Below are 21,644 nucleotides of genomic sequence, written 5' to 3' on the forward strand. Positions count from 1 at the left end.
GTAAGGCTGGTAAAGGACCACCTATCATAAAATTACGATCGTGGAAATACGAATAGTAGTGAGAGGATAGCATATGTAACTCTACATATCTCTACAGCAGTACAGGAACACAAACTGAAAGAGAGAATGAGAAGAGGAACATAAATAGCAAGTAAATCTTACGTGCCTTCAGATGCTGGGCATCCCATGTTTGTGCAGCATCAGACGGAGCCCAGATGGATTTTATTCTCAGCACGCTGCCCAGAGCAGATCCTGTCCGTAGAGAGCAGCTCTCCCTTTTGTTCATTCAAGCTACTATATAATTTCCTTAGAAGAAAGCAACTCTGTTCCTAAAGGATGTTCTCATGAGAGCTTCTTGCTGCACTTCTAGATAACAGCAAGGCCATGCAGGTGGTGTAATCACCAGTACCAAGTGGGAGCTGTCTGCAGGCTCCTCTGTTGCAGTGAGCTGGCTGAGGTTATCTTGCAGGCGAGGAGTTTGTGCAGCACAGCACAGGCAGGTTAGCTCTGATGAAGGTCACTTCACTCCTAAATGTGCAGCGGTCTCTCGCTCAGGATCAATACACCGTCCACCATTTGGATGAAGGGGTAGGTGGAGAGAAGTAGACTAGCATATGAGTCAAAAGAAGGAAAAAAAAAAGTAGATTTTGCATTGCCCCAAGGAAGTGTTCAGAAACTATGTACTCTAAAACAGCAAACGGTTAATCCGAGTTTGAGTGAGTTCATCTGTGATACAAACATTGATACTAGCTGCTTGACTTACCCACGCTTTCACAAAAAAAGGTTTTAGTAGTTTAAAAAAACCCACAGAAGTAGTTACCAGAACAGCTACTGAAGTTGCAGTCAACTTTGCAAGGACTTAGAACAGGGACATGGGGTTAACGGGTCATATGCTTTTGACTAGACAACCGCATTTACTAGGTAAGATGGGCTTCTGCAGACAGTGCCTGTAATTGGATTGTACTTAGTTGGCTCTTTTTTTCCCTTTGTGGTTGGAAAGCATCTGAATCATTGTAATTTATGCATGGTGCTTTGTCGTTTAAGATGCCAGAAGTTCTTAAGCTCTCAGTCGTCTTTTTCATGTTTATGTGACTGAAGTATTGTTTGTAAAATTACAGAGGAAAGATTACACAGCATTAACAAAGTTCCTCCCACCAAAATATGAGTATGTTCTAGAAGTTCGAATGACACCTATTCAGTGCAAACTCTACCAATACTACTTGGATCATTTGACAGGTATGTGCCTACAATTCTCTCAGGTAATAAGATTGATGGTCATTTAATAAGGCACTTTTTGCCATAGTTGGTAGGTTGGGGGGTTTTATATGTATTACTGGCTCTGCAGATGTATTTTTCTGCTTCCTGTAAGATTCACCTTAGCTCTGAAACTTGAATTATAGCAAAATATTTTTTTGAGGAATAAAGCTTACATCTTTTTAACAGTGATCCACCTTCAGGTTTTGGTTCATCTCTCTTTTCTTCCTTTTTCTAAACATAAAATGTAGTTGAGTTAATGTCTTACTCTTCCAAGAAACAAGATATTGACTGAAAGACTGGATGAAGAGAAAGCAAAATTGAGATGTACTGGTGTAAGCACATTGCCAAGCCTTGCAGTTGCCTTTTGTCGTTATGCTAGCTGAAGCTGTTATTTGTCAAATATTGGCTCTTTTGTGGAACTATCTCTTTCTTTGTTCTCGAAACCCACAAGTCTGGTTTTCACAATGACCATGCTTTTCATCAGCTTTCAGTGGGGTCTTGACTGGTCTGTCTTGGGGACTTGCATCTTCCCAATAAAACATAATTTTTTTTAATAGAAAAGGTGTAGAAGGAAAAAAAAACCCACAACCCCAAAATGCGTTACTGTGTGCTGCTGCGCTGTTCACTTCTATTAGAGATAAGCCACTGCAGCTTGTAATTTTAGTCTGTCGAGGTATTGGAATATCAACACTTCTAAACGATATACACGTATGTATCACATAGACTATTAGAATGGTAATTTCAAGAAACTCTTAGTGAGGTTTTCTGTATTGCCGTGCTTCATGCAGCCAGATTCCTCAGCAGCAGTTTTTGGGTTCTGGAAAAATACTGGGTTTTTTTAAAACACCGTTTGTAGTGATTAACTTAATGATCAGGAGTTGAATTCCATAGTCAAGAATGTTTAAGGCACTGCTGATAGGATTTTGTCTAAAGCTTGAAGCGTGTATTCACTTTTAGCAGTGATTACAAAATGTACTATATCATCTGTTGTGCGAGTTCATTGTATTTTTTTTGCACTTGCTAAGCCACCTGTCTGAAAATGCCTATTTGTTGCTGATGGATTTTTTGTTTTTAAACTGTATTTTTCTATTCTGGTTACTCTCCCAAGTTTAATTACAAGAGAGATTAATTGTATCTCAAATTAAGCTGTTTTATAGCAGTATGAAATTCACTGTGTTATCTTAATGACTTTAGATTCTGGATAGTGCAGTTTGTGATCTCCTAGATAAACTGCCAGCTAGACTTCATTTCCACGGTTCTGTTGTCTGTTGCCTCTATTTGGTTAAGTTATAGAAGGAAGGAGTTTTGAAGGACCAGTGAAAGTAATTTTGCTTCTACGGATACCTCCAGTAATAACTGGATCCCTAAATGCCAACTCCCCACTTTGCCCTTTTACCCTAAAGGAGTAAAAACGTTTGTGTTTTATTTAAAAAAAACCCCACAAACCAAAACAAATACACCCCCCCCCCCCTTACATTAATAGAACTTCAAAACAGTATATAAATAAGCCCAAACCTTTATGTGTAGTGCTGATTCCTGATTAGTTCTGTACTGCAGTCTGTTCTGTGTTGGCTGTTCTTTATATAAATGTTCTGAAAAGCAGGTTATTTGTGTTCTCTTTATTTCTGCATCATGCTAAATGCCTTCCAAAGGCTAGTAGCTTAAAAATGATAAGCATTAGCTATTTACTTTAGCATCTGAATGATTTAGGCTACATCTTTGAAGCTCTTCATAGGAACTTTTTAATCACAACAGTTACGGTAGTTTGGTAGGTTATCTTTAGCCTATTTCCAATACAGAGCGGGGCTGTTTTTGTAATTTCAGACTCTCCCAACACTGGCTTTGTTGGTCTGCCATGCTTTTGGATAGCAATGTAAATCTTTTGCAGATCCTTGATTAGCATAAGAGCTAGTGCTGTATCTTTACAACTGTTTTGCTCTTACTCTTTATGGAACTCATTACCTACAATGGCTTTCAATACTTCCTTTTTTAATAAAGCAGGTAGCAGATAAGAGGAAGTAGACCATAGTCTAGTGTCTGCTAGGGGAAAGGTTTTCCTCTGGGAAAAAGCCTATTACAGTGAGCTTCAAATTTGCTACATTGTTGGAGCCATTAATTTATTAACAGGTTATATGTGTAACTAACTGTAAGAAAATGCACTGCCTATGAGGTAGTTTAATTAATCTGCCTAGACTTTAAGAGCTCAACAAAATTATTTGAGTTTAGCTAAGTCTGCATTTGTCAAAAGGGGTTGTACTGTTTCATGACTTACCAGCCCTTTGTGGGGTGCTTGAATTCCCTAAACTGGTAGAAAGCATTATCTGCTTTCTCTGTCTTCGTTTTGGGTTAGTGTCCTGCCAGTTTGGTCAGCTCAGTCAGTGCCAGAGACAATTTGAGAAAGAAGAGGGAAAACAAGAGAAAGGAAAGACAAATGGCCTCTTCTAGAGGAGAAAAAGCTGTCTAAGCTAACCATGGCTCAAGTCTTCAGAGCAAATCTCTGCTGGTTGCTGATACGCCCCCATTAATTCTTTGCACTACTTTTGTATTTCAAAAGAAGGCAACGTGCTTTCTGATTTTCATTAAATAAAGAAGGGCGTCTTGCTACTGAAGATAAATTATGGAAGGGGAATTGCTGCTTCTTGTCTGCAAATTTTTAAAATTATGTTTTTCTGTGCACTGTAACAGGCACAAACTAAAATAGCCATTTCAAATGCAATTTTACCAAGTTTTTCCTTCATTTAGTGAAAGTGATACATGTTTTCTTTCACTTCTGTAATACAGAAAATTAAAAAGTCTACAGGACTTGTTAAGCTGAAACTTGTTAACAGCAAGTTTCTCTGTGATGTTAGCTCAGGTTTAGGGAAGTCAAATCGAAGAATTTCTGTTGTGCTTACAATTCCATTTCCCAAAGTCACAGGAGAGCACAAATGGGAAGATACTCAAAGCTGTTGTATGATTAAAACATAGCAAGAACTTGCCTTGTTAAAATATTTATACTGTGTAGACGATTACTGGGATTGTCTTGTGCATTGAGCAAATGCACTGAACAAGCTTTGTGCCTTTTTTGCCGTAGACATTTGATGATTGTGATGCAATAAATACTATTTTCCTGCAGGTATATATGCCTTAAATTATGCATATAATAAATATGAAAAACAATCTGTGTCAAGAACCTGAAGTTAATGTGCTGCTTAATGAGAAATTGCAACTACAAAAAAAGAAATTTAATTCTCTGAACATTGTAATACTTTGCACTGATTAGTGCTTGGACAATGAAAAAATAGGCTAGGCTAGGCTTTTTTTAGAGTCTTTATTGTAACAAAATACTGCAGCATTACAAGTCATTAAATAAAGGTAGCTCAAAATAGTAAGCCAAATTCATTGAAAACTAAATGCAAATTTTATTTTGTGTTTTCTGCTCTAACAAAACCTAAATAGACATGACTGTCCTTTTAAGACGATTTGGATTCATTCCTATACTGGGGAGAAATGTGCTTTTTATGTAAAAATGTAATCATGTTTCTCATTATCAAGAAAAAGGGGAAAATCTAATTTTGACAACTTTAACTAGGAAAAAAATGCCTGTGACTCAGTAATTTGACCTCTTTTACAAGAGACGTTACAATATGATGTGCATCTGGAAAGAACACTCAGTACTGCACTAACGGATTGTTCAAAGGGGGAACAGTATGTGGCAAACTTACTTCAAGGTTTCATTCTAAATCCTGAACTTTATTGTCAGGTGTAGGTAGTGGCAATGAAGGTGGAAGAGGCAAAGCTGGAGCTAAACTATTCCAGGATTTCCAGATGTTGAGCAGAATCTGGACTCACCCTTGGTGTTTGCAGCTGGACTATATTAGCAAAGAAAATAAGGTAAATTAGATATATCAAAATACTCTCTACTGAGAAGTTTCCAAATAAGCTTTGCCAAATGCTAGGTAAAGTTTCATCAAATTAATGGAAATCTTTGTTGCTGTGGGGTAATTTTGCTGCTGTTTTTGTCATGTTTTTGTTTCTGGGTATGTTGTCATCCTTAAAACATTTTGTAAGGCCAACCCTTTGTAGAACTTATCATTGTTTTAATGAAGAATAAGCAGATGGCTAAAGGTTTAATAAAAGCTTCTGGATGAGCATACTTAATAAAATTTCTGTTTTTTCTCTTTTGAGGGCTATTTTGATGAAGACAGTCTGGATGAGTTCATAGCTTCAGATTCCGATGAAACTTCAATGAGCTTAAGTTCTGATGATTATGCAAAGTAATTGAGCTTTTATTTGTTGTCATTTGTTGGATTTATTTCCCTAATAGAACTTAAGTGATTTCAGTGAAAGTGAATGTTTATTTTTTTATTTTACATATCTGTTAGAATATGTTCTCTAGCAATAGAATTTTTCAAAAATAATGCGGTGTACAATGTTACCTTTCTAGGAAAAAAAAATCCAAGGGGAAAAAAGTGAAGAAAGAGTGTAGCTCAAGTGGAAGTGGCAGTGATAATGATGTTGAAGTCATTAAAGTCTGGAATTCAAGATCTCGTGGAGGTGGAGAAGGAAACGCAGAAGAGCTTGTAAACAACCCTCCATCTGTTACAAAATCAGATGAAGGTGAGTATAATATACAAGTAAATATAATACAAGGTAGCTTCATGTTGCAAAAGGCCATTTGAGAGGGCTGTCAGGTATTCTGCTTTGTTGCAAAATGGCAAGTTCTGTAATTCCATGAGCTGCTTCTATGCTTACAGCTCCCGCTACTTCTAATAATATACTCGTCCTGGAGAAACAAGGGGCAATGTAGAACTCGGGGGTCTTGTGGCAGGGAAGCTGCACAGTTAATTTTTTCAATTCATAAGTACAAAATGATAACAAAGTTAACAGAGGAACTATGCTGCTTTTTATGTCTTTTTAAACATATTGGTGAAAGATTAAGAAATGTGCATGTCATTTGTTGTTGCACCTGGAATTTGAAATGGATGTTGAGCAAACAGCTATAATGCAGCAAGAATACGAGACCTTTTTAAAGATTGTTATTCAAATTACTTATATCTGTATGTTTCATTTTTGGCTTTTCCTTTAATAATCTAGCTTTTCTCTTGCATCTAGTATCATAGAGCTAGTTTTCTGATTGTATAATGTATTATGTGTCTAATCACTTTCCCTAAACAATAATTTTGGGGGACAGTTAAGGTGAGAATTTGGGGGTTTTTTTTTTTGGTCCCCATCCCAATGATGAACGTATTGTAAACGTGTAAGGGGAAGAGTGTGAGAGTATGTGTGTAAAACACATACAGATACAGATACAGATTAAAGTAGTTACTTGCATTACAGGTAGGATGAGTTTCTGTCTCTGGATCACTTAAATGTTTACCTCTCTCAGGCAGCCTTGTTCAATTTAATGTAGGTACAGAATTTCTAAATAGACATTTGATGCTGCACCAGACGAGGTTTGCGGGCAGACTTTCAATCTCATTGTAGCTGTTGGGGGCCCTTCTGCAAAGTTTAGGGGTGAAGATAGAAATAGATAGGTGGTGTGTGTAGGATTTTCCCACAGCACATCGAGATCTCTTATTTGTTCATTCTTCACTTGTTCATTCTTTGTTCTGGTATTGAAAAATAAATTCTTTAAAAGCTTGTATGAAGGAAGGCTGAAATGTGAGTTCTGTCAAGATCAGTTCTATCTTGCACCTGAAATTTACTGGTGTGTCACAACTAATTTGCGGAAAATACAAATGTTTTGAATTCTTCATGAGATAGAACACTTCTGCTATGTAAGTAAATATTTCAGTAGATCAGAGTTTTTATGTGATAACAGTTAGTGTTAGAAATCTAATTAATCAATTTTTATCACTAATGCAAAGGAGGTTAAATTGAAGATCATAGAAATATCATAGAAGAAATTAAGTAATGTAAATCAAGATAATTCATGGTTCTTGTCTACCTTTCTTGTTCTGATTATAATGCTGAATACATACTTTCTCCTGGTTGAATTCAGAATAAACATAATGGGAGTGTTGTTAAAGGTTGGCACAGTCTGCATCTGACACTTCTGAGTGGGTGATACAGACCCCAACGGACTTGTTTTGCTAGGTGCATAGTTATTTTGGTGTATTTTTACAATGACAAACTGAATTTTGTAATTCATTCTAGTACTTCCGTATTTTTAAGGGGTTAAGTCAAATTAACAAAATGAACTTATAAGATAGTAACATGTTAAAAATAGGATTGTTCCCATGTATGTATTTTACAGGTTTAGTTAGTGTAATGGTGTGTTAGCAGATGAGCAGACAAGAAACTTCCTTAAAGAACTTTGCAAAAAGGCAAAATATGATGGTGGAATTTGGTTTTTTCCCTCTATTGTAAATTAATAAAAAGGTGGGGTGTAGGGTTTTTTTTCCCCCTATATGCTAATGTTGTCTTCTAAATTAGCTTAGGAAAAAAAGATCCTAAATCTGAGCCTAACAGAAGTAAGAGGAGATGGTTTACGGGTTTCATCTTAAACACCTCTACTATTGTACCATTGGAAACTTTCTTCCAGAGAGTTCATCTTGATAGATGAACTAGGTAACCCAAAAGACCACTCTCTTTCTTTTTCCAACAATTTCAGATGTTTGTTTGAGATTGAAATAATTTTCTTGATGGAAAGCTTCTTTTCAATGGCTGTAACATTTATGGATGAGTTTTCAAACATGCATACTTGTTGGAAGCCCAGCTGTTAAATACTGTTGGGGAAAAGATGGAGATAGTAGAACTATTCGTCCAAATATCCTGCAACACAAAAAGGGGATTTTTGACTCTTATTGATGACCTGTGCTATTGATAACTGCTAATCTGGTAGCTGCTGATAGTACAAACACTATTTTTAATTTGCCTGTTTAACTCTTTTCATACCAGTTAAGCCTAATAATGAGGAAACAGTTCTGTAGTTCAGACATTACAGAGCATTTAAACGGAGACCATGCCTCTATCTTTTAAATTTTTTTTTAATTTTTTTTTTTATAGGCAAAGCTACATCCTCTTCCAATCCTGGTAGCCCAGCGCCAGATTGGTACAAAGATTTCGTCACTGATGCAGATGCTGAAGTGTTGGAACATTCTGGGAAAATGGTGCTTCTCTTTGAAATTCTTCGAATGGCAGAGGAGCTTGGAGACAAAGTGTAAGTTCTAAAAATACCTTCAGTGACCTTATGAATGTGTTAGTCTGACAGTCGTCTTCATTCAGTCTTCATAATGCTGTAGCTTCGTTTTCTGAAGCAAATGTGCATGCTACATTCATTTTTATCAGTGAGTTTTCGCATACATCCAGGTACTCCACCAAAGTCTTTCTCTGTGTCTAGAAAGGCTGTTTGTTTCAAAGGTAGTATCAGAGTGAGGAGGGAAGACAAGTAAAGTGCTACAATAATTAAAATAACCTCAGAGGTGAATTTTGTGTTTCCCCATTTCTGTTTTCAGCCTCGTGTTTAGCCAGTCCCTAATATCTCTGGATTTGATAGAAGATTTTCTGGAGCTGGCCAACAGGGAGAAAACTGACAAAGAGAAGCCTCCGATTTATAAAGGTGAGTGTCATCTTGAACAATTGCAAAGCTAATAACTCTTCTACAAGTCTCTATTCAGTCCAAAGGGAATGGATTTGAAGTAATTGTTTTCATTAGAAGTATTGTATGCTCTGTACTATTCCTGATGTTGGCAGGATTATTGGTCTCCTCTGCAGGTGGTCTCTGCTATCCCATTATGAACTCTTGCTTCTGATTTCATTCTGTATCATCTGTGCTTAATATAGCCGAAGCAGATTAAATGTTCACCATCTGAAAGGAGAGAAGGCATTTTGTTAAATTCTGTACAACAGTGATGTTATATGCTGATGCATGGCAAATTCTGATCCTTCCTACTGGGAGAGGGATAATGAAAGAAAATTAGACTACTTTAAAACATTGTGTAGAACATGCAAAATGTGAATTTAGGCTTTACATGTGCTGCAGTAGATTGTTTTATTTTCATAAGCTAAGTATTGAACTAATTATTATCCTAGCGATGCTCAAATGGCGAGGAATTTCTCACTAGCCAGCCATGTCCTCTGCATAGGATGTTTCTTCTGTTTACTCTGTGAGATCCTCCTAGAGCTCCTAATGATGCAGTTCATCTTTATGTGAAGTTTCAGTTCCTGGTACGCATTGATTGAAGAATGCCTTTGAATCTCCTGTTCCTTTCAGATACCTTATTTCTAAGTGTAAACCTGTTGAACAGTTGCATAAGAGAAATGGGGCTTAGCAATACCAACACCGTAGTTAGATGAAGATCTCTGGTATCTCTCTCTCACAGATTTATTGTTTCTGGCTGTTGATTCCTTAGCTTATGAACATTTGTCATCTTCAGATGTTAGGAGCTGTCTGTGTTTTATGGAGTTTGTGCCTTTAGTCTGAGATAATGTTTTAATGGGTGGGGGTTTTTTCATTTGTGGTAGTTCTTTTCGTAAGCAATTCGACTATGTATCATAGCAAGACTCACCATGTAGAGACCTTCCTGACATAACTCAACAATCTGTTTCTTGTAATTGATTGTATTGAGCAGTGCTGTCTCCTAAAAATGCTATTTTCTTTAAAATTGGTGGCACAGTGGGGTTCATTTTGTGTGCATATACCTTGATGGCCAAAGAAAGTGGAAGGTTACTTGTGAATTGGGGGGAGAAGAAAATCTTCTATCAGCTGTAATTATGGGTTTTTCCCCCACCTGTCAAGAAGTAGCCATAACTCACAGGGTAATTAAAAAGATTTTTCTGAATTTCAGTTCCAAAATGATTAGACCTTGACTTTTGAAATCTCCTTTTAAGCATTTACTTACGAATGCTATTTGCATGGGAGACACTTACTTACACTAGTTGTGTAATATGAAACTACACAGATCCATTAGAAAAGTACAATTAGTACTATAATGCCTAAGGATTAGATGTAGTTACTTTTTTAAATTAACTTTGGGTCCAAGTGAAGGCACGTCTCTGCAAATGTGTATATACAACTAGAAATAGTGAAAAATAAGAAGAACTACACCAAAAAAGCTCAGGTCTTTTCAAATACTTCAATTAAAATTTAACCTTGGAACACAATTTGATTATAAATACGTATCTCTGAATTCCAATCTGTATAAAACTGCTTTGAGGAGTTTCATTTAATATCAGTTGATCTTTTTGTAAAAAAATAAAAAAAATCTTAAGAAGAAATGAATAGTGATAGATGCTGGATACTTTTTGCAAAGTAAAATGACATTGACAACATTTCTTCTGTTTTTGAATCATTTTAGACAAGATTGGTTTAGAGTTTGTAGAAGCTATTGCAGGCTTGTGGATGATCATTGTCACCACAAATGGAATTGCTATTATTTTCTGTCATGTTATGTATTTTGTTATGCAAGCTTCACTACATAATTTTCAAGGCATGGCTGTGGCAAGCACCTATATTCTCCAAAAACATTCTCTATCTCAAATAACCTATAGTCTTCTCCCATTGTTTTATAATGTCAGAGAATAGTATATTTTATGTTCCATATTTGTTCTTTTACTATTTAGAGAGTTGCGTATATCCAGTATTATCAGTCTGGTTACTTACACAATCAGCATTTTAATAATTTGACTTTTACATTTATAGGTGAAGGAAAATGGTTCAGAAACATTGATTACTATCGCTTAGATGGTTCAACTACAGCTCAGTCAAGAAAGAAATGGGCTGAAGAATTTAATGATGAAACTAATGTGAGGTGAGATCTCTTCTGATATATATGCTTAATTTTCCCCCTTCTCTTTCTTTTGTTCTCTGTTTCTTTGTTACTTGTATTAGCTTAATGACATCCTAAGGCTAGAAAAATAAATACCACAATGTTGTCAGGTGCAGAACTTGCACAAAAAACACGCAACAGAATAGGTTTCTGGTTTCCGGAGATTACTTCTATTTGTACTGATCAATACTTGTTCAGTGTTTCCTTGCTGTTTCATTGTTGTTTAGATTGTAAGCAATTTGTATCAGACACAGTCTTTTTATTACAATTACTTACAAGGATATAAGGACCTAGGAAGGTCAGAGCCCTGTGGGGTCTGGCCAGGAGATGGCAATCACTTGCCCAGTCAGAAGCATATAGCTCTCTTAGCTGTCTCCAGAATTGTCTCCCAGCCATCCTCTGTTCATACAAGATGGGACTTTCAAGTCTGATTTGGATAGGTAGGTAGATAGGTACAAACTGGTACAAGTTTAATGAAGCTAAGGAGCTTCACCTTCCTATATCTGTTTAAAAAATAAAGTATGTAGTTATGTTACAGTCATTTATAATGTACAGAAAAAAAAGTTAACTGGAACAAAGTAAACTAACTCAATGTTAATACTCTTAAATAGTTTATTCTGTCAGGTATTTGTCAAGAGCTCATTTTAAGTTGAACCTGAGTGAGATGGGACTCAATAAAAGCAGATACATCAAAGAGACAGTGTCATTCTAGAGTTACCCTGAAAGTTTGCTAGCCAGGCAACAGTTTCCATAGCATGGGATATGCCTGTTTAAAATTATGGTTTAATTTGATATAACTAATTTTATTAGAGTTTGAAAATGCAAAACCAAAAATTTCTTCTTACCCACCAGTTTTTGTTAACAGTTGGTTTACAGAAGGCCCTGAATTTCTGGGAGTGTGTGTTTTGCTAGAAGTGGTGTCTTTGTAAAATCTGCATCTGTTTTATGCTTAATACAGTATTTTAATGAAGTTTTTGAGTTATTTCAGTGTATGAACAACTCCATAGTAACACAGCAACAGGGGAACAACAGTTGTTTTCCAAAATATTAATATTTTGCAACTTTTCTCTGTTCCAGAGGCCGCTTGTTTATTATATCCACTAAAGCAGGTTCCCTCGGAATTAACCTCGTGGCTGCTAATAGAGTAATCATCTTTGATGCTTCTTGGAACCCATCGTATGACATCCAGAGTATTTTCAGGGTTTACCGCTTTGGGCAGAACAAACCTGTGTTTGTATACAGGTTCTTGGCTCAGGTAGGTTTCTGTCTGATATTTTTGTGATATTCTGGTCATGCAATCAAATTCATAAACTGTAACTATTTGGACTGTAACTGTTTGGACTGGTGTTGAAGTCTGTAGTGGTCCATGGTCATCTTCCAGCCCTAATCTGATAGCAGTATTTGGCCACTGAAAAAGTTTTTGAAGGAAAGATTGGTAAAATAAGTAACAACTGAAATTATTTCCTGTTAAGCCCATCTCGTCTGACGCTGTAACACAAATTATCTATGCTTTTTTGAAGTATATTGCTGTTATTTCTGTTAGGAAGTGTCTTGCTTCATCTTCTAGTTCTTCAGGTGTTACAGAGTAGACTGCAGACCTTTTCCCAGTAACAGTACTTAACTCTTGATGGAGTCACTATTTGCTTGCCAACTTAAATAGATGACTTTTTGTAGCATGTTACTGTCAGACATGGGTTTTTTCTTCAGGCTCCGGTCTATTTTTGTAGTTTTCTATGTGCACTTTTGAACTGTTGATATCCTTTTTAAATTACGATGTTCAGAACAGGCTGTGCTGTTCTCATACTTCTCGTAGTCATCATCTTTTTTAAAAAAAAAAAAAGTAATTTTCCTTTTTTCATCAAGGATCTAATTTTTTCACACACAGCTGTGATGAATTAGACTTGACTGCTTCCCTTCCCCTCTCCTCTCCACCCCAGTGATATGGTATCTGTTTTCCTTTTTACAGGCTGCTCAAAGCAGCAAAATAAGGTATACACTGTGGAAATTGCCATTTTTTTGTCATAATCCTACTTTGGGGAATGGATCTCTTCACTACTGAAAAAATATGTTTCTTATTCTAGTCAATAGCTAGATTACGTCTGTCACATACACAATTCACACTGCTTTGTGTTTGCTTCCAGGATGTTTTTCTTTTTTTTTTTCCCTCAGCAGACAAAGTGTTTTCAGGTAGATTTGTAGATACGGGGTCAAAGAAATGAGGAAAGTAGAGCACTGTTATGTTGGTATTCTAGCTCTCTTATATTTGTTAGGTTTTTTTCTATATGACAAGAAGGTCCAGTATTTGTATGAAAGCGAGTGTCTTCATTTTTTAGGGAACAATGGAAGATAAGATCTATGATCGTCAGGTAACAAAACAGTCATTGTCTTTCCGGGTTGTCGACCAACAGCAAGTTGAACGGCATTTTACTATGAATGAACTTACAGAGCTGTACACTTTTGAGCCAGATTTGCTGGATGATCCTAATTCAGAAAAGAAAAAGAAGAGAGATACACCAATGTTGCCAAAAGTAAGTTGATGCACATCACTAGGAATTACATGCTATAAAAATAACTTACATCTGTTTAAGGACATGGGGTATTTGGTCCTGGAAGAAGACTGCTGTGATTTCACTTTAGAGCAGTATTTTTCACTTCGAATGGAGGTGAATAGCAGGTACACAATAAAACATGTAATTAATATAGCAGATGGTATAATGAACTAGATAATGAGTTTCCCTTCAATGTAATGGGCAGTATAAGAAAAAGATCTTAAGTTAAAAGACAAAAATTTAAAATCAGAACAAACAAAAATACTTTTTCACACAATTTGAGTGAATAGAAGTTTTACTGCAGGAAGCTGGAAGCCAAGAACCAAATTAACATCTAAGTGGGTGCTGGTGGTACCTAACATTACCTCAATTTGTGATAACATATCTGTGAGGTGATACTATACTTCAAGGTCTGGGTTTTATCTACCTAGGTAAGACTTCACAAGAGTCACATTAATCCATGCTCTCCTTTGCCAAGCCTTTTTGTTTTTTAGTTCCCTGTTTAACTCTTCTTGTAGGGACCATTAATAGAGATACGGTAGAGACAGGGAAAAAGTTGCACTTATTTGCTGTTTAAGTGAGGAAAACTGGACAAGCTAAGAATTTCGTAAGCTATTTTTAATGTTGCCAGTACTAGCAGAGACCAGTGACGTTTTTGTAGACAATCATTTACACAACTTAGTGAGAATGCTGATCTGTACTCTGAGATAGTTTGAAGTAGTGACGTCAGACCTTTTTCCAACTTGGTGCTAAATGAACTTTTAAGATCATAATCGTTTGTTTTCACTGAGGCCTGCCTAAATCTATTAGTAACGGATGTGGCATGTCTAGTAGTGGTTCATTGTCACTGCTCTACATAGTAGTGGTTCATATCCTGTGTGGTACTTAGGGAACTGAAACATTTGCTACCTGAATTGAAAAATAAAAAATATAACTTTTACAGTCAGGCAGAAGTAAACTTCAGGGGAAAGAATAACTGGTTCAGTTATTTTATTCTTTTTTTCCAAGTCAGTTTGTATTTAAGATTACGCTAAGGTTTTGTACTTTGTCTAATTATATTCTTTGTGTATGTGGTCTGCTAATGACTAATTCATCATTAAGCTGTTGTGCAATTATCTTTGCTTCTTACCAGGTAAATAGCTAGTAAATGGTAACATGTAAATGTGTGACCAGTAGTTAGTTAACTGGATACATTTCTGAGTTACTGTTGTGTTTAGGTCATTATACAGTGTCTGGGTGAGGGGAGGGAGGTTTTCCACTTCGTAATTCTATTAATTTCCAAGGAAAGATGGTATGCTTTCCATTCTAGACTATCTGTAGACCACTATAATATAATAAATTGTGGTCAGGCATCACATTGGCATTCTTAATAGTTAAGCCATTCTCTGAAACAGTCTATTAGACCACCTACAGTGTCGGTGCAGCTGCCGGGGGGATTTAGGAAGTGTTAGCCGTGTAAGTGTTAGTCACTGTTGCACATGCATTTTAAAACCCTTGAAAACAAACTTTAATGACTGTATCTAAGCTCTTTTTATGACAGTGTTTCTCACTGTAAGCAGTAAGTTGTAGGTGACTGAAAATTTTATTTTACCTTTTTACTATGTTGTACATTTTTTATTTTGGCAAATTCATTTTTTTTTAGCTCCTAAGACATCCTCCTTTAGGTTGTAATTAATGGTATTTATTTTATCTTTTTTACGTTCTTAGTTATTTTATGCCATATACATTTATGCTTCCACAAACTCATAGCTAATGCATCACCATTTGCTGCTGCTACTTATTTTTAAGAAAATAAAAATAGGTTGAAAACCTATGAAGCAACCAAGTATGTTTACTCAAAGCATTGATCAATCCAATGCAATAATCATATTTTGGAAGTTACTTGTTTCCTTTTACAATAATAAATTAATTAATGAATGAAGTATAATGTAAAAGAGAAAGCTTAAAAACCCCAAACTTAGTTTATCATTCAGTTTAAAATACTAAGTTCGGTATTAGTTCTCTTCCAACCATCAGTATAAGGTTTGTGTAAGTTAAGTTGAATACAAACTTTTAACCAAGTCCCTGGCTGTAAATAGGGCAAATCTGTGTACTGGAATTCTCTTTGTTTTTTTCATGGTTTTAGCAAATGGTATTGAATGGAATTCCGTCCTTTTAAAGATTTGCATCCTAGTATATACTATGTGCACATTTCTAATCTGTTTTTCATGTGTCGCTGGTATAGTTGTGGTGAAAACTTCTTCAAAATGTTAGAGGCGGGAAAAGTGTTTCTAGGAGTGCTAATAAAAATCAGTAGCTGTCATCATGTAAAGTATTGCTTGCAATTTGGGCTTTGGGCAGGGAGTCTGAGAGTAGGAGTGAAGTCTGTCCTGTGAGGCCATCAAATATGCCTGAGTGGTGAGTTATCGTGAATGAATCCTGGGTAGTTCAGCCAAGGAAAAATGCCAAGCGATTAGTTAGATTTAGGGTGACTTCTCTGCTGATTTGGCATTGACCTGCCTTGCCTGGCTGAGCAGTGCTTAGTGCCAAGGTAGAAAACTGTCACAAGGGTGTTTATATTGGAGAACTCTGTTTCATTTGGTACTTATGTTTACTGTTTTGATGATCCCACTTTTTTCTAATTATTTTTAGCTGCATTTGTCTTCCCTGTGAAGCTCAGCTGATTGGGATATTTTATTTTCATTTTATCCACAATTAGGTTCTTGCTTTGCACATAAAACTGAGCTAGTCCAGTAGTTGCAGTGACTCCTTCCTTGATTCCTGTGATCTGTTTAATTGAATTGTGGCTCATGCCTTATTTATAATATCGTAAGTTTAACTTTTATGTTTTATTTCCTATTCTGTCTTTTTTTGGTCTATCCAAACCTCTGCAATACTATATAAACAATCAAAAGCAAGTATCGACTGTAGGAGATGCTGCAGTGGATGTTACTCTCTAAATTGTGCAAGATTATTCATTCAGAAAGTTAACTATTCCTTATTTCAGTGTAATTTTAGCAGAGGTGCATGATTTAGCTTTATAATTATAAAACTTATTAAAAATTTAATTTAACAACACACTTGGAGCATATTTTTTTTAAAGTTGATTAAAAAGACTATTGATATGCTTATGAAAACCTTTTATTGTAACATCGATTAATTACACAGCATTTGGAGATTAAAATTTTCTTTAAGATCATGTTGCATGATATTCCAATGCTCTGTTCATGGTAAGTGCAGCACACCCAACCTGATCTCTGGAGCTCTTAGCTGGAAACAAAGGCCACTAAAACTTTACCTGTATTACTCTTCCATCATTGAGCTGTCTGCCCCTTGCTTACAAAGACTGGGCTGCTCCTTTATAATTACCAGCGAAGCAAAATAGGCATTTAGGCTAAAAGAAGGCTTTAGTTCTGTCTCTTACAGGTTTTGTGTATAATTGTCTCTCTTTGTCTTCAGGCCTCTTTTACATCTTCAAAGCATAATCTGTTGAACAATGTTATCGCTGTGTAATTTTGCTGTTGTGCAGAGACAGTAAGGTAAGGGATTACCTTTGTAATCCTCAGCATTGGTGTGAAATGCCCAGTAAGAACGCATAAATATACTAAAAGTGTCGAGTGGAGATACAGCCGGGCTCTGAAAGAACAGATTCCTCAGAACATGGGCAAAAAGATGTTTGAAAGTACGCTTTTTAGACTTGGCCCCTTCAAAGCATGCTTTTTAGAGGGTGTTCTGAATAGGAATTTGGTGAAATGTTCTCCATCTTTTCTTCAACCATCTAAGCATGAATGCGGAAAAACCTGGAGGGGTGATAGGTTTTCTGCTGGATGTCTGCTCAGTCAGAGAACTTCTTGATTTCAGTGACACCCCACAGCGGGAAGGTTCTTTAGGTATGCAGCCAGGAATCGTGTATGTTGAGGAAGAGTGATTCAGAGCTGAGCATTAGGGTTCTTCTTGTAACTCCTAGTTTTAACACACTTCTCAACTTCTTTGATGTAAGGAAAAAATGTTTTTTTAATTCTTTTGCTTCTAATGGGTTAGGAGAATTCATTCTATATTGTTTTAAAAGTCAGAAGTAAAGCCGTTATGTGAGTGAAGAAACAAATACTGCTTGATTTTTAAAACGTATCCTTGAGAATTTTGTTCTTGCAATAATCCAAGTTTCAAAGACCAGTTTTCTTAGAAAGCATTGTTAGGGGGGAGGGAGATGTTGAATGTTGCTATTTTATATAAAAAGCCACACAGCTAATGTGCAGTATGTAGCTTTCCTGGAAGCTTATCAAAGTTTCATGTCAACTTTTAATTTTAGCAGCAGTTTTTTGCCCTTTGCAGTCTGAACAAGACCTTCAGGTTTTCGAGGAGTGCTGAGGAACCAGTGTGTACAGTTCTTGCGGGGGAAAATGCCTATTGCACTACAACCATAACTTCATAGTGCCATTTCTCTGCCCTTACCCCTCTGAAACAGCTTCTACGTCTCGAACAATGTAAATACTTGGTTTTAACAGAATATTTTTATGAACGTTGTTCACATGAATTACTAAATTAGTCTTAACTTCCACTGCTTGATTTTATTCATCCGCTATCCCTGCAGAGTTGAAAAGGACTACTTTAGAAATTCAGTCCAAAGAAGGTGTAACAGGTGTCTTAAGACTCAGTAATCACTCAGTCAAATTTGCTGTATTTAAGTATAGAAATAATTACTGTATATAGACCGTGAGCTTCATGCAAATGTAGTGACTCGTTATCTAACACAGACTAAAGGCATAAGCAGGTTTTGTTATTATTTCTGTAGAGTAGCAGTTCAAAAGGAAAAGATGGTGTGAAGTGAGAAAATTCTGTTTAACGTATTAGGATTGTATTTCGGGTGTTACATTTTACTTTGCTCTGAATTTAATAGTGGATCTGGAGTCTCTTTTTAAATCAAGATGAATTATGACTGGGCTATTGGTTTGGGTTTTTTTTAAAGTAGGTTCTCACAGACTCTTAACACTCAGCTCCCGAAGGATTGTATACTGGGGTAGACTTGACTGATACGTGGCTAATGGGGAAAAAGTTTTTTCACCACAAATACTGATAGCCGGACTCAGTGATAAGTGCAATACTTGTGGCTTACTTGGGCAGTGCAGTACGTATTTCAGAGCAGTGTATATGAGGTGGGGGCTGGACAAAGACAAAATGGGGGACGCTGTGTGTCCCTCGGAGCTGGCACTATTGTACCCTCTGTTCCTTGCTTATTCTTCGGCGATCAGAGTGTTCAGTGGATTAGAGTGGCAGTCACATTTTTATGTGAAATGAAAACTTGGCTCAGTTGCGGTCGTGTAATGCAGATTGGAAAAGCAGATTAAAATAATAGTTCAGATTCAGTTGGATATAGTATGTCATTATTTTATACTACCTCAGGACATAGCCAGGGCATGTGTTTTACTGTAGTTCCATACTAGGGGACAATTTTCTGAATTTTGGAAGGCTGTTGATCTCAGAAGAATTTGCTGCTTATTTAAATTCATTTTTATTTTTAATCTTGGTATTAAATGCACAATTGGTTGAGAAAAACTTGTTTATGAATTACAACATAACTCCCATTCCTTCATGGAGGATTTGCTTTCTAATACACTTATCTCTCTATAGCATTTAATTTACATCAGGATTTTAAAAAGACAAACCTTTTTTTAAAATTTAGAACCTTTTTTTGGTATCTCTTCATTTTTTCATTATCACCAGGATTTCATCTTAAAGCTTATAAACTAATTGATAATCATTGTTCTATCAACAAGCTAAACAAATTAAAAGGAATACTTATTCTGATGATTTTGTGTGTGTGTAAGGTGAATTTATTAATTTTTTCATTGTGAAATTAAACAAACTAAATGGCAGTACCTTCCATATCCCAGTTTTCAAGCTCCATCATTAAAGTTAATGCAGAATAAAGTTTAGACAAAGAAAAGCAAACACACAGTTGGATGTAATTTAAACCACATTTTGAAGACTGTGTTGGCTAAGTGAGTGTGGATTATATTCCAGTATTGTTTTCAATAATAGTGTTACCATGGAAATTAATGCATATGCATGTCTACACACTGATGTACAGCTACGGTATGCTGAGAGTGCTTTAATTGTGTTAGCTTACTTTTGTAATATCTTCTTGACTTCTTCATTCACTTCCTCTAGATGTTTTCATCATATCCTATTATTGCATCCTCTTTCTGCCTTCTCTCCCACCACCCCAAAAATACCGTTATTTGTTCCTTGCGTCCATTAGTCATGCAGATATTACATTGAATATTTTGTTGCAGAGCTAGCGATGAAAGCATTGATTCCAGTTTAGGGAGACCAGATAGTAGAAGAATGAAACAAAAGACTAGCTTAAATAATTGGTTAACATAATTGAGTTTTAAACACACACAGAAACAAACAGCTTTCTGTTGTGACAACATTACTGGTCAGGACTTCCACATGCAGTTCCCAGTGTTGTTGCAAAAATCTGTTTGCTTGTGGGTACAAACCATTTTTTCCAATCATTGTTCTATCTAGATTATAAAATGTCAGGGTGGGACAGTTTATATTTCTGTTTGTACACGTGCCTAGCAGAATAAGGGCATGATGTGGAGTGGGCCTGTAGGTATTCATATAATTCTACTGCAAAAAGTATATTCAGTGTATTCACTGTCATTGGTTTCAGGAGTGGTCCAAAAGTTCAGTGAGATACTGGTTTTGTATTATGAATCTTAGAGTGAATGCTGAGCTATAGTGGAGCTTTCTTTTATGTATATGTTTATATATATAAAAAACACAGATATATGTATACAAAATGTTAGTATGTCTGTGAACAAAACCTTCACAGTAGTTTGTCATTATAAAGGACATTGTCAATATTTCAGTTAACCTTAAAAGCAATTAAGCATTAGGGGTTTTGTGGAATATAGAGGTCTAAATTGCAGCCTGCTGATCAAATCCAGTTCATAACAGTGATTTGACCTTTCTTAGTCCAGACGGGTGGGGAACTATTTATCTCGACATGTATCTTAACAGTTTTAAGAAAGCAGCCTTTTCTGTTGAATGCTGATGGACAGTTGATGGACCAAAGTACTACTTAGTGTTTTAAATCCAGTAGAGGTGCTCTTTATATATTGTAGATGCAGATTATTGGTAGATGCAGATTATTGGTAGGTCCTCTCAGGTATCCAGCCTAAGCAAAGGAAAAATCATTGAGCACATTCCATTCTTTTTAGGTTCTTAAACTGCATTTATTGTTGTGGAATCTGAGTGCATTCCTGTGGTTCATTAAGTGATTGGACTGTCGTCTCTGTAACAGATTGTTAATCCATTACGCTCCCTCTGAGGAAAATTGTACTATTAAATTATTTTTTAATTTTGTTTCGCTGTGAAGTGCTCTGAGCTGCTATTTGTGAAATTGGGTCAAAGCAGTAAGTTAGGCATGCATGAAGAGTACATATAGTAGAGCTACTGAGTGACTTCTCATTTTATCCTCTTCATTTGAACAGGATACAATTCTGGCAGAATTGCTTCAAATCAATAAAGAGTATATAGTTGGATATCACGAACATGATTCACTCCTGGACCATAAGGAGGAAGAGGAACTCACTGAAGAAGAAAGGAAGGCAGCATGGGCAGAATATGAAGCAGAAAAGAAGGTAAAGCTATCTAATCACATTTACATATATGAAAATAACCTTTCCAGATTTAAGTACCACTTGCCTTCTCAGTTTTTTGGGGGAAATTAATTTTGTTATAGGCCAAGAAATGGATATGTAAAGCAATTTTTGACATATGAAAAATGGAGATACCGTGTCTTGTTTGCTCTTTCGATGCTGGTCTTCTGTGTGTATTTTCTTTGTTACTGTCATTTAAAAGTTAGTTTTTCCTTTTACACGCACATTTTTTTCTATTTCATAATAAAACTCAACTCATGTCCTGTGTGATACCTCTCTTTTGCCGTTTGAGGGAATTTCTAGCTGCATTAAAGGTATACAATTGATTCCAGAATTTTTTGCTATGATCCCACAAACATATGAGCATCTTCCAGAAAGGACCTAAGAGCTTGCTTCCCCCCCCCCCCCCTTTTTTTCCCCCACTCTTTTTTTTTTGT

The 21,644-nt window shown here is 36.1% G+C and overlaps 1 protein-coding gene across 6 annotated transcripts in view; it reads left to right on the top strand.

Annotated features, from left to right (window-relative positions):
* Positions 1-21,644, top strand: part of ATRX (alpha thalassemia/mental retardation syndrome X-linked) — an 89,260-nt gene that overhangs the window by 61,171 nt on the left and 6,445 nt on the right. For all 6 annotated transcript variants that reach the window (XM_010569041.1, XM_010569042.1, XM_010569044.1 and 3 more), the window contains 10 exons: positions 1,119-1,236; positions 5,000-5,130; positions 5,425-5,513; positions 5,684-5,856; positions 8,248-8,401; positions 8,697-8,800; positions 10,883-10,991; positions 12,087-12,264; positions 13,343-13,537; positions 21,040-21,189. In XM_010569041.1, coding sequence (XP_010567343.1) covers positions 1,119-1,236; positions 5,000-5,130; positions 5,425-5,513; positions 5,684-5,856; positions 8,248-8,401; positions 8,697-8,800; positions 10,883-10,991; positions 12,087-12,264; positions 13,343-13,537; positions 21,040-21,189 — 1,401 coding nt within the window. The remainder of the gene's footprint in view (positions 1-1,118; positions 1,237-4,999; positions 5,131-5,424; positions 5,514-5,683; positions 5,857-8,247; positions 8,402-8,696; positions 8,801-10,882; positions 10,992-12,086; positions 12,265-13,342; positions 13,538-21,039; positions 21,190-21,644) is intronic.

This window comes from Haliaeetus leucocephalus, unplaced genomic scaffold, assembly GCF_000737465.1.
Source record: "Haliaeetus leucocephalus isolate CR32 unplaced genomic scaffold, Haliaeetus_leucocephalus-4.0 Scaffold262, whole genome shotgun sequence".
NCBI lineage: Eukaryota > Metazoa > Chordata > Aves > Accipitriformes > Accipitridae > Haliaeetus > Haliaeetus leucocephalus.